Below are 15,504 nucleotides of genomic sequence, written 5' to 3' on the forward strand. Positions count from 1 at the left end.
AAATCAGCACCTGCAGCAACATTTGCAGGCTGGAAGAAGCCTGGGGAATACTTCATCACCATAAGGTGGGAATTTCCCCTCTCCACACCAGCATGCCACTTCCCTTGGATCCACCAAACCCACGTCTCCAGTTCCTTTCCCCCAGGCACTCCTGACACTTCAGCAATTCAGAAAAAAAAAAAATCCAAGCAATTTCAGCATGACATAAGGTCAGGCTTCTAGGGACAAAGCTGGAAAGCCTCTCCCTAAGGAGCTAAGATACTCAACAGGGCAGTTCATACTCTTATGCCTCTAGCATCTCTCACAGGAGGTCCATGCCAACATTCTCCAGACTCAGCTTTCTCATCCAACATCTACAGGAGCAACCAGACCCTCCCCTTACTCTCCCCCCATGCAAAGGCAGCACAAGATGCCACCTTCCCTTACCTGCCAAAAAGCACACAGTGTAGTTCTTTTGACAATTTAAGCAATGCACTTCATTTTTCAGAGTTCATTTTCTCCAGCAAATAAGTTTCTGCTGCCACCCCACCTTTATTCCCTACAGGGCTATCTATTAGATGAGACTAAATTGCACTGGCATTAAAAGTGCCACCACTAAGTTGCTTTTTCAAAGGAAAGCTGCTGACTAGTTTCTTGTCCCTTTATGAGCACTGAATTAAAAGGTAAAAAAGAGCTGAAGCACTGAAGTGCTGCAAAAGCCTATTTCTCTAGACTGAGGCATACAGCTTAAGATTTCAGGGGCAAGTCATTGCCTTTTGACTTGAAGCAACTGCAGCGACTCCAAGAGCCACCAAGGAGGAGGTACAAGAATTTTCCTTCTTAACTGCTAGGACAGTTGAGTTTGCTGTAGTCTGAGGTGCTTGGTATGAGGGCTTGGACGAATCAGGTGATGAGCAGTGGGAAGCAGCAGACAAGAGGCCATATACTTCCTGATTTCTTACATTCTTCCCATTTTTCCATTTCCATTTACCAACCCCACCAGGCCGAGCCCTGCAGTGCCATCCTCCGTTATTAAATTCCTGTAGGAACCGTCTCTCGGAGCTCATAACCCATCGGAGCTCTCTGGTTGTAAGGGTAGTGGAAAGTTCACTTGAGCCTTGCAATATTAGTGGATTACAAATAAAAACACATTCTCTGGATACTTTGGTAACTCAATTACAATGTTCTGCTGCTGGCATCTTCCAAACAAGCAGCCCTCTGCAGCACAAGCCTTAGACTGAAGCAAAACAGCTCTTAATGAGCTTTCCACACGTGGTACTACAGGCTTCAGCTTTTACAACTTCCCTCCCATAAATCCCTCTGAGGTCTAGTGTCTTGGTATTTAATACAGTTTACTCAGACAGTAATTTTGAAGGAGTTACTGGACAGGTACTTTTTAATTTACAAGCTGCTCTTGGGGTGTCCATGAACACCGGCAGCCTGCATTTAGTTACTGCACAAGTACTCCTCAGAAAACACAAGGTACCTGCATCATCTTTTACTCAGTGTGTCCTACACCCCAGTTCCCACCACCTTCTTCCACATTGTTTTGCTGAAGCTCTGAGAGCGTTTCTGAGGCTCATCAGCACATGCAATGTGTCATCATAAAAGTCAGTAGGGCAAAACATTTAAGCCTCTGAAGCAAGAAGTTCAGTTTGAAAAGCATTTAGACTTTCCCCATTTCCTCCCAGGAGGAATGACCAACTCTGTGTGACAAACTGAACTGCAGTTATCTGGGTGAAAAGAAACATCACATAAAATACCTACTGGCCAGAAGACATGCAGGGTTGGAGCTCTGAAGCAAGGTTTTGGCTGCTTCAAGCTAGCTTCCAGGACTTTATCAGTCAATACTAAAAGTGTCCATCGCTACCATTAAAGAGTGGGACACCACCTTCTCTGCATGATGGGGAATGTTGCAGTTAGTTGCATTATCTCAACCAGATCCAGGGCCAAGTCCAGCTTGAACAAATGTATTGTCTCATCCAAGGCTTAGATCTGAGGTAAGGTGACAAAGCTATGCCTATCCAAGGCTCCACCAGAGCTGCTGTTCAATATTAAACTCCAACCAAGCTCACCTCTTATGCTTTAATCTCTCCACCCCACAATGAATTAACATCACAGGACAAAGGAGTCCACAGCTGCACAAGTGCCCAAGGAGCTGCACCCAGGTTTGTGCAGCGTGGTGCAGAGGGAAAGCCACAGTTTATGTGCTTCACATACCCAATAACCCAACGATGCTGCTCACCTCCTCCACTTCAAGTCAGCAGAAAACCAGAGACACTCAAGAGGAAAAAAAACACACAAGAAATACTGTCCCAAGGGAAACCTGCAGGATAAGAGGTTTTTGTTTGTTTTGTTTTTTTCTCCTTTTAATTATGTGGAACATTGACTGAAAGAAGCTGGTAATCAAGAGTTGGAAAATCTCTACATGCAACATCAGGAGAGTGAGGAAGCTTCAAACTCCTTTCACAACACAACTGTACCACTGCAGAAAAGAGATCTCCAGGCAGCAAATCTGATCACACTGACAAGCTGATCAGGTCCAAATGCATCAGTGCTGCAGGATTCCCTCTCACTCAGGCTCTTAAAGCATGAGATGGTGTCAGCTCTCAGGGAAAAGCCGAGCAGTGAGGTCTCCTGGTGGAGACATTTACTGCAAACTCTTTTGAAGCCGTCCAAGTCAGGGAGAGCAGATGGACAGCAGCATGCAGACAGCCAGTCTGCCCTGACTTACCACTGCTCCTTTCTACCTGCACCTGCAGCAGATGATCCCTTCCCCCAGACCTGCACACTTCAGCTGGAAAATGCTGGCAAAAGCACAGCTCGCACTGGCACAGTCTGACACGAGAAGGATGCCCCTATGCCACTGCTCTGGGCAATAACAACTGGCATCCAGAAGAAGGGGCTGAGATTTTATTTGTTTTCCTCTGTGCCTACAGAGGTGTGACAGAAAAAAAAACAAAAGGTGGGGGGAAACCAAACCACAGGAGTTAGGGTTTCAAAACAGATCACAAATTCAAGGAGGTGTAAGATGAGTAGGCACACTTGTTAGTGCTTGGGCAGGAAAATGCCCAATAAATACAGGGAATGAGCACTGTGCTGCCCATGGCAAGCCCAGATGTAGGCCTTTCCCCAGAAAGCACCACTTTGTATCAACAAAGGCAAAAGAAAACATAAAAAAACCCTTGAGAGTGGTAAAAAGACCTTTTGTAAGTCATTAAATGGGAAGTATCAGCATTGCTACATTCCAGGAAGCTATTGATCTGGTGGAAGGTGTCCCCACCCACAACAGGGGGATTAAAAAAAAGATGACCCAAACTGTTGTATGACTCCATGGTTTATTCTGAAGGATAAGAACCAAGATCAACTAAAGGACTCTCCCTCAGTGCAGCTGTACAGCCTCGCTCCCCCTGCAAGCACCACAAGTGCTTTCTCAGTGCAGACACCATCCATCCACGTCATCCCCAGCAGAGGCTGAGAGGGATAAATCCTTCTTCCACAAGGCACACCAGAGCCCCATCCCTCCTCAGCTTATCCTTTGCTCATCTCAGTGGCATAGCTGCTGGGAAGGATGAAGCACAGCCCCACAAGCAGCTCCCCAAAGGGCCAAGCTGCATTCCTGCTCCCCCTGGTTACATCCACAAGCCCATCACACATCTGAAGGTGTTCCTAACACTTTCTGCAGCACTGCTTGAGGAGTACAGAGTAGGCAACCTCCTTGTCATGCCAGTGAGAGCTTAAGGGCATGCTCCAGCCCATCTAAAGGCAAGGGCAGATCTACATTCCCCTTCTGCACTGTAGCCCACTCACTTCTCAGGTTCTCTTCCTCCTCATGAAGACACTGCAGGATGGGTGAGGCCCTAATCCCCACATGGCATGCCCAGAGGTTTAAAGCAGGCAGCAGTACCATCTACCAGCAGGCACTAGCATCACTTGGCCAGAAAGCAGGAGTTTTGCTGGAGGCATTTACCCAAATGGGTTTATTAAACCATTGTCCATGTGCAAACACCTGCACAAAAACTACTCTGGAGGTCTTCAAAACAGACTAGAACAGCCAGGACCCAGCAAGATTTAAATGGACTCCAACATCCTTCACCTTGGTAAACTTCTGGAAAAAGAGTGATGGCCAGAGCAGATACTGAGATGGGAGGTGCTTTTACACAGCCCAAGCTAAGAGCACACTGCTGCTTCAGCCTCCAGACTCAGACCTGCAGGGACAAAGTTTTGTCCTCAAGTGCAGACACAGCCAAGCCCTCCAGCAGTCCTTACAAGAGAGGATTCTCCTGTTAGTCAAGAGCACTTTAAGGAGTGATGTTTCATGTACTCTTCTTGCCACAGAACTACCCAGAGGGATAGGGGAGACAAGCACCGTTACCAGTGGTAGTGTCCCTAAAGGATTTTCACCACCTTTTTGCTTCCACAAGGAATTAATTTCACCAAAATTCTTATTTTTAGGACAAAAAGGTCTGGATTACCAAGACTAAACATCTCTAACACAGCTAGGAAATGCCCCCCTTCTCTGATGTTTTGGGGGACATGACACCAGCCCTCTGACACTTCCCATCTGCTCTAGGGGTATGGATCTCTCTAAACAGTGTTTCCATCACTGTGACCACCCTGGCATGCCAGTCCTGATCCAGGTAGGAAAAAAAACAACTCCATGGTTCAGCAGGCACTAAAAGCATCGAATCAGGGATGGTATGCAAGGAGCTGGACATTCTTCTGATGAAGGGAAATTGTGGAGGAGGTCTTAAATCATGCCATGCTCACCCTGGTAAATGAAACCCCAGAAGTAAATGTTCAGACTCGCTGGCTGTGAAAATAGAAAGCATCATATTGAAAGGATAAAAAGCAGGAAGCATCCTCCTGCCTGCTCGCTCCCAGGCAAACACACACCCACACACGAGCTCAGGGATCAGACATGTCTGCTTCCAAAGTCTTTTCCTCCCTGCACTGAGCAACTCCCCTCACAAGCCCCTCCCCAGCTGCCTCCACAATCCCCATCACCATAAAACCATCTAATAAAAGATCACTGGCTGCAGTGGTGCCAGCTACCACAGATGTCCCCGTGGACACTAGAGATTGGTGACAGTTGGCTCTACCAGCAGCACCAGGCTGTCCAGGTTGACTCATCACAATTTAGCCAACCCAAGCAATTAACATCCACAGCTGCCTCCCAGAGGTGAGCTGCAAGAGGAAGAGACCCTGGAAATCCAGCTCTGTGCAGCTGCTTTGCTAAAAAGGTGTCTTCTCCTCTTCCAGCTGCTTTGCTAACAGGGTGTCTTCTGCTTCTCTTCCAGCTGCTTTGGTAACAAGGTGTCTTCTCCTCCTCTTCCAGGTGTCTTGCCCTGCATTCTGTAGGTGAGCAGGACAAGCTGAGAAGCAGGGAAGCGATGACACTTTGGGATCTGGCTGGAGGATTTGGGCTCTTTGCCCATTCTTGTTTAATTCTCCCCAGGTTGAAGGGGAAAGTTTCATTTTGTTGGGCCCTCTGAAAATATGATTTAAGACTTGCAAAGATATCTTGCATAAGTGCTACATGGAGAAGAACAAAAGCAAATACCTCCAGAGATCCCACAAGCTGGCAAAGAGCCAAGAACAGACCAGTTGAGGCTTTACAGTAGACTTCTCCAGAAACACTTAAATAATTTAGAAAGCATTAACTCTTACTGACAGCTTTCCAGACAGCTCTTTCTCTTGCAGGGGCCTATCAAAAACCTCATCACTCTTAATTAAAGAAGATACTGCAAGGGCCCCAAATCTTGGTCAGGGTTGAATGTGGATTTAAAGATGTGCCTGAGATTTTTCTGAAAGCTGAAATGCTTTCCTTGTACTGAAGGTCTTCCAGAGGCCACCACCTGCCACTTATCTGTAGTGGTGCTGTGTAAAACATGCCAGAATGGTTAGGAGACAGTCTATCAACATTTCACTTGGGGCTGTTTCCCAGGAAGGGAACTGCTCCCTGCAGTGGTTCAGCTGGGTTAAGTACTGTAAAAAATTAAGCAGCAGCAAAATATAAACTAGCAGCTACAAGACCTCCTTGGGATTAAGGTGGAAGGGATGCTCCAGCACCACCAGTTTCACATTCTAGCATCACCTGCAGGGTACCAGGATGATGTTTTGGAGCCAAGTGTGTTTATAAGAAGTTTTTATCCCCATCTTATTGCCACCAGCATCAAGAACAGCTACTAAAGAGGCAACAGCAGCTGGACCAAGCTTATGCAAAGTTACTCCTGCATTCCTTACCACCTCCCCAGCCCTCCCCCAAAAGGCATCTGGATGGAACATGAGATCAGGTTTACTTCACACAAACCCAGAACAATAGAATAGCAGGTTGAAGGGACCTCAAGCATCACCTGCTCCAATCTTTCTTAAGAAATGCACAGTCTAGATAAAGATGGCCCAGCACCCTTGGCCAGCTGCATCTTAAAAATGTCCAGCATAGAGGACTCCACCACTGCCCCAGGGAGATTATCCCAATGGCTGCCTTTCATTCTTCACAAAAATTGTAAGTTAGGTCAAAAGCAAGATCATAGAATTATTTTGGTTGGAATAAACCTTTAAGATCACCAAGTCCAACTGTTAACCCAATACTGCCAGGTCACCACTAAGCCATGTCTATCAGTACCCTATCCACAGGGGTTTTAAATCCCTCCAGGGAGCAATTCCAGCACTTCCCTGGGCAGATCAATATTGGAAGCACAGGAAGATACTGAAGCAGAGCAGTGAATCCAACCACCTGAGCAAAGATGTCCCCAGTTGTGGTTCCAACCAACACAGAAAGGAAACCTCTTGTCATCAGAAGTGAAAATAATCCAAAGGACACCTAAATGGCAGCCCAGCTGCCCTCTGCAGCCCCAACCACTCCCTAAAAGCTAAGGCTTCAAATCACAACAGGCTTGCAGGATAACAGAAAGCACCCCACAGAATTTCTGTGTCTAGGAGTCACAAAACAGCAGCAGTCACACCACCACAGGCAAGAGAAGACCCAGCAGCACCAGATCTGATTTTGCTGTCCATCATCCACCCAAAAATCAAAATGCCCTGCTCTGGTGGTGAAATAACTACAGACTGACAGTCTCTGCAAGAGTGTTATTCGTTAGGACACTGTTTAGGGTTCACCTACATGGCTTCCATGGCTACAGCACCAGCATTTCAGACAGCTTACAGCCATGCATTCTGTTTTTATTCAGCACTGCACTTTCCCCTTCTGAAACATCAGTATGTAAAGCCTCACAGACAGGCTGTTAGGATGTTTTAGCATTAATTAAAAGGAAAACCAGAACAGGTAATATCTCTTGTGCTCATCTCCCCATGCATATCCTGAAAACTACATTCAAACCCTGGAAGAGAGCACTCTGGTTAATGTAAATGAATTCAAAAGGTATTCTCCATCCTTAAACAGAACAGCATGGAGACATCCGGCACAGGCAACAGATATCATCACTAAGCAGCAAAGCCCATTGAAAATACATCAACTGCTGCCTTACTTTAGTGAATTAAATAATTAAAGAGCTGGCAGAGCTGATGTTCTAGATTTCCTGTCCAAATGCATCACCCAGCAACAGTAGCACTTCAGTTTGAGGGTTGGGTTTTTTTTTTTTTTTTTCCAAGAGCACAACTTACCTGCACTACTTCTTTAACGGAGATGCTGTTCCAACAGCCTCCACTGCCCTCCTGGCTGCTTCCCCCGAGCCACCACACTTGTTCCCAAACAGCACTCGCTCAGGTGGCCGAGCTGGCAATGGCTCGTGCTGTTTCGATGGCTTCAATATTAATCCATCCACAGCATCTTTCTCCCTCACTTCCAATTGGCGAGCAGCGGATGGGTGGAGTGAGAGCCTGACCCATTAGCTCCCAGATGGGTACCTCCACCCCAGCTCTCCCAGCCGGCGCTGCCAGCCTGCCCCGCTAACTTCACGCCTGCGAAGCACCGCTCCGCATGCCGCTGCAGCCCCGGCCGCCGCTGGCCTTGGGCTCGGCTCCTCCAGCCACCAGATCCCAAAGCCTCCCGGAGCTACTTAATAGCAAGGAAGAAAAATAGAATCATTAAAGCGACCCTGCACTTCAGCATCCAGCAAACCCCGCCGGCTCCGAACGGAGAAAGCCCCCGTGCCTCCTTAAAAAAAAGGCAGCTTTGTGGCAGCCAGGCTCAACTGAAGTGAGAAGATACTGTACTGTACCTTACAGACAGAAGTACCGAGAAAACAAGAGGATGTGAAGGTGCAGAAAGAAGAGAGGGAGGGGAAACAAAAGACAAACCTGCTGCCGAGAAGAAGATAAATCACATTGCTTAAAGACATAGCTGCTGTAACTCTGTGAGCACGGCTGCAGGGCTGGGCTTGAATGTTTGTACCACGCTACCCAGCACGGGCAGCAGCAGCGCAAGGGTTAATGCATTCAGTGAGGAGCCTGCAGAAGGGAATGAGAAACAGGGCAAGAAGTCTGTGCTCTGATAGCAAGCTGCAGAAATTAGACCCCTAAAACAGACCTCACCTCATCCGAAGAGCCTCACATCCCAGCCTGCCTCCCAGCGCTTGACCGTGCAGTGCCTAAAAGGCTTTGGAGGGAAAATGCCACATCCTCCCCCCCTCCTCCTTCCAGCCTATTTTACTGCCTCACTTTCCTTACAGCTCACGATTTTCATAACAATAAGCCAAGACTTCCCCAGCTGGGTATTTAAAAGCCCAGAGGAATGGTCTATGCTGGCCAAAACAAAAAAGGAAGAAAAACACCCCCAAAACCAAACAACAAACATTAACTCCCCAAACCAGCATTGATTCAGCCTTAGAAAAGGTAGAACCCTAAAACCAAACCAAGCTAGAGAGTGAATTATCCAAAGGCTGGCCGGGCTGGCTGACTCCCTCCAGTAACTGACAATGACTTCGGTACAAAATCCCCAGGAGGCAGCGAGCGTTTCCCAGCACACAGCGAGGCGCGGCAGGGCGCAGCTCGGGCAGAGGGCTCCGCTCAAGAGCCTCAGACCCCCGTCCTCAGCCTCTGCTACAGGCTAGCTTCCGCTGCACGGAACCACAAGCAATGCATGTTTTGAAACACCTCCTACGCCTTTTCTCTGCCCAGACTGCTCACTCAGGCTCCTCCATTAGGTTATTTTTCTGCATGCCACCTGACGAGCTCCTCCAGGTCCGGCGCGCCACAGTCAGGCTGTTGATGAGACGCAAAGCAAGTCCACCACGCTTTACAGTTAGCTAAGGGTGGAGGAGACCCTTGAAGAGGTTTCCAGCCTCACTCCTTGTTCCAGGCAGGACCACCTTAATCAGGGTTCTCAGAATCTCATCAAGCCTGATATCTTCACCCCAAAAAAGTTTCACAGCCAGTCAAGACTCTGGCCCTCCAGATCAGCACAGAACTCAGCTCCTACACTCAGAGGATTTACCCTCAGAGATTTTTTGGCTGTAAAGCAATGTGTAAAATTTTAACCAAGCTGGGACTTCTAAGGTATTTTGAGTCAGAAAAATCTGCAATAGAGGATCTCAATACCCTCCTCTACACCCATACTTGACACCTTTACTAACAGTTTAAAGGACAGAGCTGCCAGCATCCTAAGCTGAAGGAGCGAGCCCACCTAGTCTCCAGCAGGTATTTCAGGTTCCAAACACTGCTGGATTCATTTCAGCAAGTGAAGAAGCTTATGAAACAAAAGGCTGGCTAATATCAGTTTCTATTTTTATTTTTTTTTCCCATGCTGAGGTTGTTTATCAGCTCTCCCTGACCAGCTTCTGCCTGGGTGCAAGGATGTAGCAAGGACCAGAGGTGCTCCTTAGTAAAGATGACAGCAGCCAAGCAAGCATCACCACAAGAGGTCTGAGAGAAGAATGCATCAACACAACCACACTAATGCATCTAACAAGTCCTACCTTTGCTGCCTCCCTCCTCACCCACCATCTCCAACACTCCTTCAAACCTCACTGGGCTTCTTTGCTATCCCATCGCACCCCTCTCAGGTCCCCAACCCTTCCATCCCTGCCTGGTCACCCACCATCCACTGGCCTGGTCCACCTCTGCGTCACCAAACGTTGTGGCCACGGGGCCAAATCCTGGGAAGAGCCAGCACTCGCCCCAAACTGGCCATAGGGCGAGCGGAGGAAGGTGAGCCGGGGGTAACAAAAAGAAGCTGGCTCCATGAGGACAGAGAAGAGAGGAGAGCCAGGTACGAAGCAAACCACGTCTCCCTTCACCTCCTTCAGCGGGTACTCTTGGGACATGCAGTCTTAGAGCCTCCTTCCCCGTGAAGTTCCTTTTTGCAAAGGAGTTAGTATTAAAAACAAAACCCACACGCCAAAAAAAAAAAAAAAACAAACCAAAACCTAAACAACAACAACAACAAAAAGCTGCTGGAGCAGCCCGGCTGCTGCTGTCACAGCCCAGCCAGCACACACTGGCAGGGCTGCGTCTCCAGCCTGTATTTAAACGCCCCTCTCAGAAAGCAGAGATGCAGCACAGGAAGAGACAAATTCCAGCTCTGCGTCGGGCTGATAAGCCAGGTTTATAATATTCAAGAAGTATTGGCATTACTACAATTCCTTCCCCCCCACAACCTCCTCCCCTCAGCGAATCTCTTGTGCGGTAGCCTGTTGTGCACAATAAAAAAAAAAAAAAAAAAAAAAAAAAAAAAAAAAAAAACAACCACCACAAAACACCCACCCCCAGCCCAATTGCTACAAAAATCAGCCTGTTCCGGTGGGAACAGCCAGCACGGTGAATAAAACAAACACACGCCTGGTAAGCCCTGGGGATGTAATTAGGCTCAGAGCAAGAGGAAGAGATGTTTAATTCCTGGAGAAGAAGGTGGCAGCAGGCAAGAGGAAAAGGAAAATAAACCTGATGCCCAACACCCTGCTCCACAAGCTGCTTTTTCCCCCCAGGGTGTGAAGCCCCAGTGGCAGCTCCCACCATTGCAGGGTGCCAACACCTGCCCCAGCGCCAAAAGGGGAAGACCACCTCATCCTCAGCCCCCAGATGGCCCTATCCTACTCATTTTCCACTCACCTGCCCTCATGAGTGGGTAGCACCCAGCAGTAAAACCAGGGAACTGGTGAGGTTGGAAGAGACCTTTGAAATCAAGGCCCACCACCTGCCTAGGGCTCCCAATTACGACTGCTAAGCCACTACAACTAAACCATGTCCCTAAGCAGCAATTCATCACCTTCACTCTTCAAAACCCACCCAGAGCATCTCAAGACAAAGGTTGCCCAGCTCCAAGCACCAATCCACTGAGATGCTCTCTCCACCAACTTCAAATCTGAGGTGTCTTCCCTGCTGTCAGAGCCCACATTATCATTAGTCTCCATCCATCCCACCGTGCTATGGCTGCAGGGATGTCCCTGGGGTAGCCACAGCCCTACAAGCCCTTCTACTGCCATTTGCATCAGGTCCTTCAAACAGAGAACTAAAAAGCACCTGAGAGAAAAAGAAAGCTCATCCTAACACAAGTATAGAGTAAGTGTTACCCACTGAGTGGCTCAGATGAGGTTTTCAGGCTTTTCTCCCTATCTTCTTGCAGTTTCTCAGCAGGGTATTTATGAGGGATGAAATTGGACTCCATTCCCTTTGTGTCCTACCCAAGTCACAGCTCCCACTGCTCCAGAGCTGGCAGACCCTTCTTCAATAACAGAGTGAGACTGAAGCCCTTCATACAGCTTCTTTTTTTAATTGCAAGTCAGAGCCAGAGATGGATTTAGAAAGGGGGAATAGAAAAAAACACGTGGAGTTGTGACAGCTCAAGTGCTTTGATATCAAAGCCAGCACTGACAGATGCAGAAGCCTGCAGTGCTCTGCTCTGGGCCAGCATGTCACCATGCTCTGCAAAAAGGCTTTATCAAGAGCTTATCCTAGATCAAATTTAGAAAGTTATATTACACTTAAAAACAAACAAACACCAAAACAAAGCCAAACAAAAAAGCCACAGCGAACACAAGAGTGTCTCAGTTTCACACAGTCCCAGCACAAACTAATGGAGCTGCTTTGCAAACTTCACAATCCTTGCTCAGACCCAAATTAGGATGAACTTCAAGAAATTGCTTCAGCATTCTCAGGTTTTAACCTTACTGCATTGCACCCTTCACAGTGGACTCCTCATCCTCTTCAGCAGCAATTGTGCCACACCATGCCTCAGCTGCTGTTAGCAGCAAAGGTACCTTGGAATTCAACACATGCTGGATATCTGCTGGTGTTTTGGGTGGTGATTTGCATATTCAGAGGGCAGATGACAGTTTCATGATGATGATGAGTCGTTAAAGTGTCCCAGAGAGTTGTTTACTCCCAGAGAAGTTTTACATAAGGAAACAGGACACTTCTAGAAATGCTCTTACATTAGAAGAGGTAACTCAAGTGACATCCAAAACACCACAGTAGAAAGCTTTAGGACAGCAATCTGTATCACAGCACAATATCAGAAGGAACTACCCACTGAAAAACACTCAAAGCCAACAGCTTTTCCCCCAGGTCGTTTAGCACCTGTCTGCAGGATTGAAGTGTTTGGGTGGAGCATCACCCCAGCTCTGCAAGGACAAGGATTGTGGTGTCAGACTTTTACAGGCAAGCAAACCAGCACCAAGCTAAATCAGGGAAATCTGGACTAAAATCCAGCTTTGCAGCCAATCTCAAGCTCCTTTCTGCAAGAAATGTCAAACTTTTCACTGACACTTGGACGTGAGACAGCACTGTGCACCCACAGCCCAGAGCCAGCCTGTCCTGGGCTGATCCCCAGCAGCATGGGCAGCAGGGGCAGGGAGGGGATTCTGCCCCTCTGGCAGCTCTAGAGTCCACAGCACAGACAGAGACCTGTTGGAGCAGGGACAGAGGAGGCCACAGCAATGCTCAGAGAGCTGGAAGCCCTCTGCTGCGAGGCCACAGGCTGAGAGGTGGTAGATGCCCCCTTCCTGGAACCATTCCAGGTCAGGTTGTTACGGGTTCTGAGCAACCTGCTCTCATTGCAGATGCCCCTGCTGACTGCAGGGGGTTGGACTGGATTAACTTCAAAAATCCCTTCCAACCCATCTGAGGATTCTACAAACACAGAAAGCTTTCATTTCAGATCCTTTTTCTTCTCAGACCAAGAGATCTTTGTTTTCACATTGACTCAACACAAAACTAAAGCTTGCTTTAACAACTGCTTACAGCCTTAAATGATTTACTAGAGCATTGCTCAAGTCAAAGCACTTCAGGTTCACACGCAGCTCTCTTACACCGCTGCGGGAGTCACGCCAGCGCTCCATCGAGAAGCCCAACTCGTGTTTCTAGCTGCCTTCCTTAAGCTGAAGCACTCCAACTGCCAAGGAACAACAGGAGAGCTGCAAGGAGTTCCCTGTGCAGTGCATCCTTCTCACAGAGCAGCAGCTGTGTAAAAGCCATAGAGATGTCAGAGCTAGAGGGCTGTGGCTGAGCAGGATCAGCCAATGTGCCTCTGTCAGAGCAGAGGCGACACGCAACTCGCCAGGGTTGCAGCACTGCCTGAGGTCACAGCATAGACAGGGCTGGAAGTGTTGCACCACTGCTTCCTTCTAGCCTCCACAAAAACTAACCACAAAAACCAGCTTCAGCAGCAACCCAGGTGAGAAGGGTGAAACACCTCTGACTTTACCCAGCCCAGGGGGTCAAGCAGTTTATCCTACATTCCAGTTGCAGAGTCTGAAGGGCAGTAACACCGCAAAGGAGACAAGGCTACAGTCACAGGTCAAGAAACCCATGGGAGAAGTCCTGCAAGCACTGCACACTGCAACGACTCGGGGAAAAAATTTCTGCGTTCCCAGTGGGTTGTTCAGATGCATGCTGCTGATGGACAGCCAGTCTGCACCATCAGGGCTCAAGAGCCCCAACATGAAAAACAGCAACACAGAAGAAAGCTTTGAGAAAGAACATTGGTGTGACCAACAGGGAGGGGATTCTTGCCCCTCTGCTCCACTCTGCTGAGATGCCACCTGCAGTGCTGGGGCCAGCTCTGGAGTCCTCAGCACAGCACAGAGGGGGACATGTTGGAACAAGGCAATGCTGGAAGCCCTCTGCTATGAAGCCAGGCTGAGAGTTGGGGTTGTTTAGCCTGGAGAAAAGGCTCCAGGGAGATCTTCTGGGTAGCCTTTCAGTGCTTAAAGGGGGCCTACAGGAAAGCCAGGGACAGACTTCTTAGCAGGGCCTGTTGTGACAGGACAAAGAGTGATAGTTTGAAGCTAAAGAGGAGATTTAGACTGAAGAGAAGGAAGAGATGTTTCATACTGAGGGTGGTGAGAGCCTGCCCCAGGTTTCTCAGAGGTGGTGGTTGCCCCCTTCCTGGAACCATTCCAGGTCAGGCTGTCTGGGGCTCTGAGCAACCTGCTCTAGGTACAGATGTCCCTGCTGACTGCAGTGGGGTGAGGGTAGATGAGCTTTAGAGGTTCCTTCACACCCAAACCATTCTGTGATTCTAAGAGGAAGAATGAGTCTTGGACATGAAAAACAGCAGCACAGAAGAGAGCTTTGAGAAAGAGTATCAGGCCTGAAGAAAACATTTTTCCTTGTACTGAGATGAAAGGGGAAAAAACCCCACAAGGGTACAATCCTCCCTGAGAAGAGATCCTCCAGAGGAGTTCGAGGAGCAGCCTCTGGTTCACTGCTTTGCAGGAGCCAAAGCTGTTGTGCCACCTACAGTTGCTTCAACTCCAGAACAAACTTCCCCTCCAGCGAACCCAAGTCCCTGTCACTTAATTTAGTGTCACAGTGCTCATGCAGCCATGCTGCTGTAGTGTTTCCTCTGGGGGCAGGCAGGGGGGAGGCACTTCAGAAAATTACTTTAAGTTGAGCATAAACCGCAAAGTGCGTTTCAAACTGCCTCAGCAACTACCCTCTCCCTGCCTTCTCCAAAACACATCCCTGGAGTTTTTACTAATGCACACAACTGCCCAAACCCTTCACAGCAGTTCAGCTCGAGCTGCAGTTTCACTTTCCCCCCCCTATTTATCGTGGTTTTAACACCATTACCAACAAGAAGTGAGGCAACCGCATCAGCGAGCGAAGCCCCGGAGCCCAACACCAAGCACCACACCGTGCCTCCTCCCTCAGAGGAATAAACAAGTACCGAGAAAGGGGGGAAAGAACACCGCCAGAACAAGCCACCTGCTTTCTATCGCTCCTTATCCCTTGGTCACTCCTTGAGTTCCACATCTAATGGGGTTGGACCTGATGATCCTAACTGTCTTTTTCAACCAAAGACTCTGGGACTCTCCGGGACATTCCACATGGAACCCAGAGTTTGGTGGCACCACCTCCCCGCAGACAGCAAAAAAAAAAAAAAAAAAAAAAGCCACCTCGAGCAGCGATGCCAACAGAAGATATTCCAGACCCCTACCCTCTGCCAGAGCAACATTCCCAGCAGGAACAGCAGAGTATACCCCAGCCCACCCTCCCCAACCCATCCCAGCTCCAAGGCCCGTTCCACCGCCGCTGCAAAAGACAATGCTGGGGTCAAAGGGGTGTGTGTGTAGGAGGAACAAGCTGCTGCCATAACTGCTGCCACTCGTGCCCCCCGGGGGG

General features: G+C 48.6%; 1 protein-coding gene across 1 annotated transcript in view; it reads right to left on the reverse strand.

Annotated features, from left to right (window-relative positions):
* SLC4A11 (solute carrier family 4 member 11) overlaps nucleotides 1–10,246 on the reverse strand; it is an 83,823-nt gene extending 73,577 nt beyond the window's left edge. Inside the window, exon 1 of the mRNA XM_054391680.1 lies at nucleotides 9,980–10,246. Within this exon, the coding sequence (XP_054247655.1) occupies nucleotides 9,980–10,205 (226 nt within the window). The 5' untranslated portion in view covers nucleotides 10,206–10,246. The remainder of the gene's footprint in view (nucleotides 1–9,979) is intronic.
* Nucleotides 10,247–15,504: the final 5,258 nt, after the last annotated feature.

Source organism: Indicator indicator, chromosome 23, assembly GCF_027791375.1.
Source record: "Indicator indicator isolate 239-I01 chromosome 23, UM_Iind_1.1, whole genome shotgun sequence".
In the NCBI taxonomy this organism is placed as follows: Eukaryota; Metazoa; Chordata; class Aves; order Piciformes; family Indicatoridae; genus Indicator; species Indicator indicator.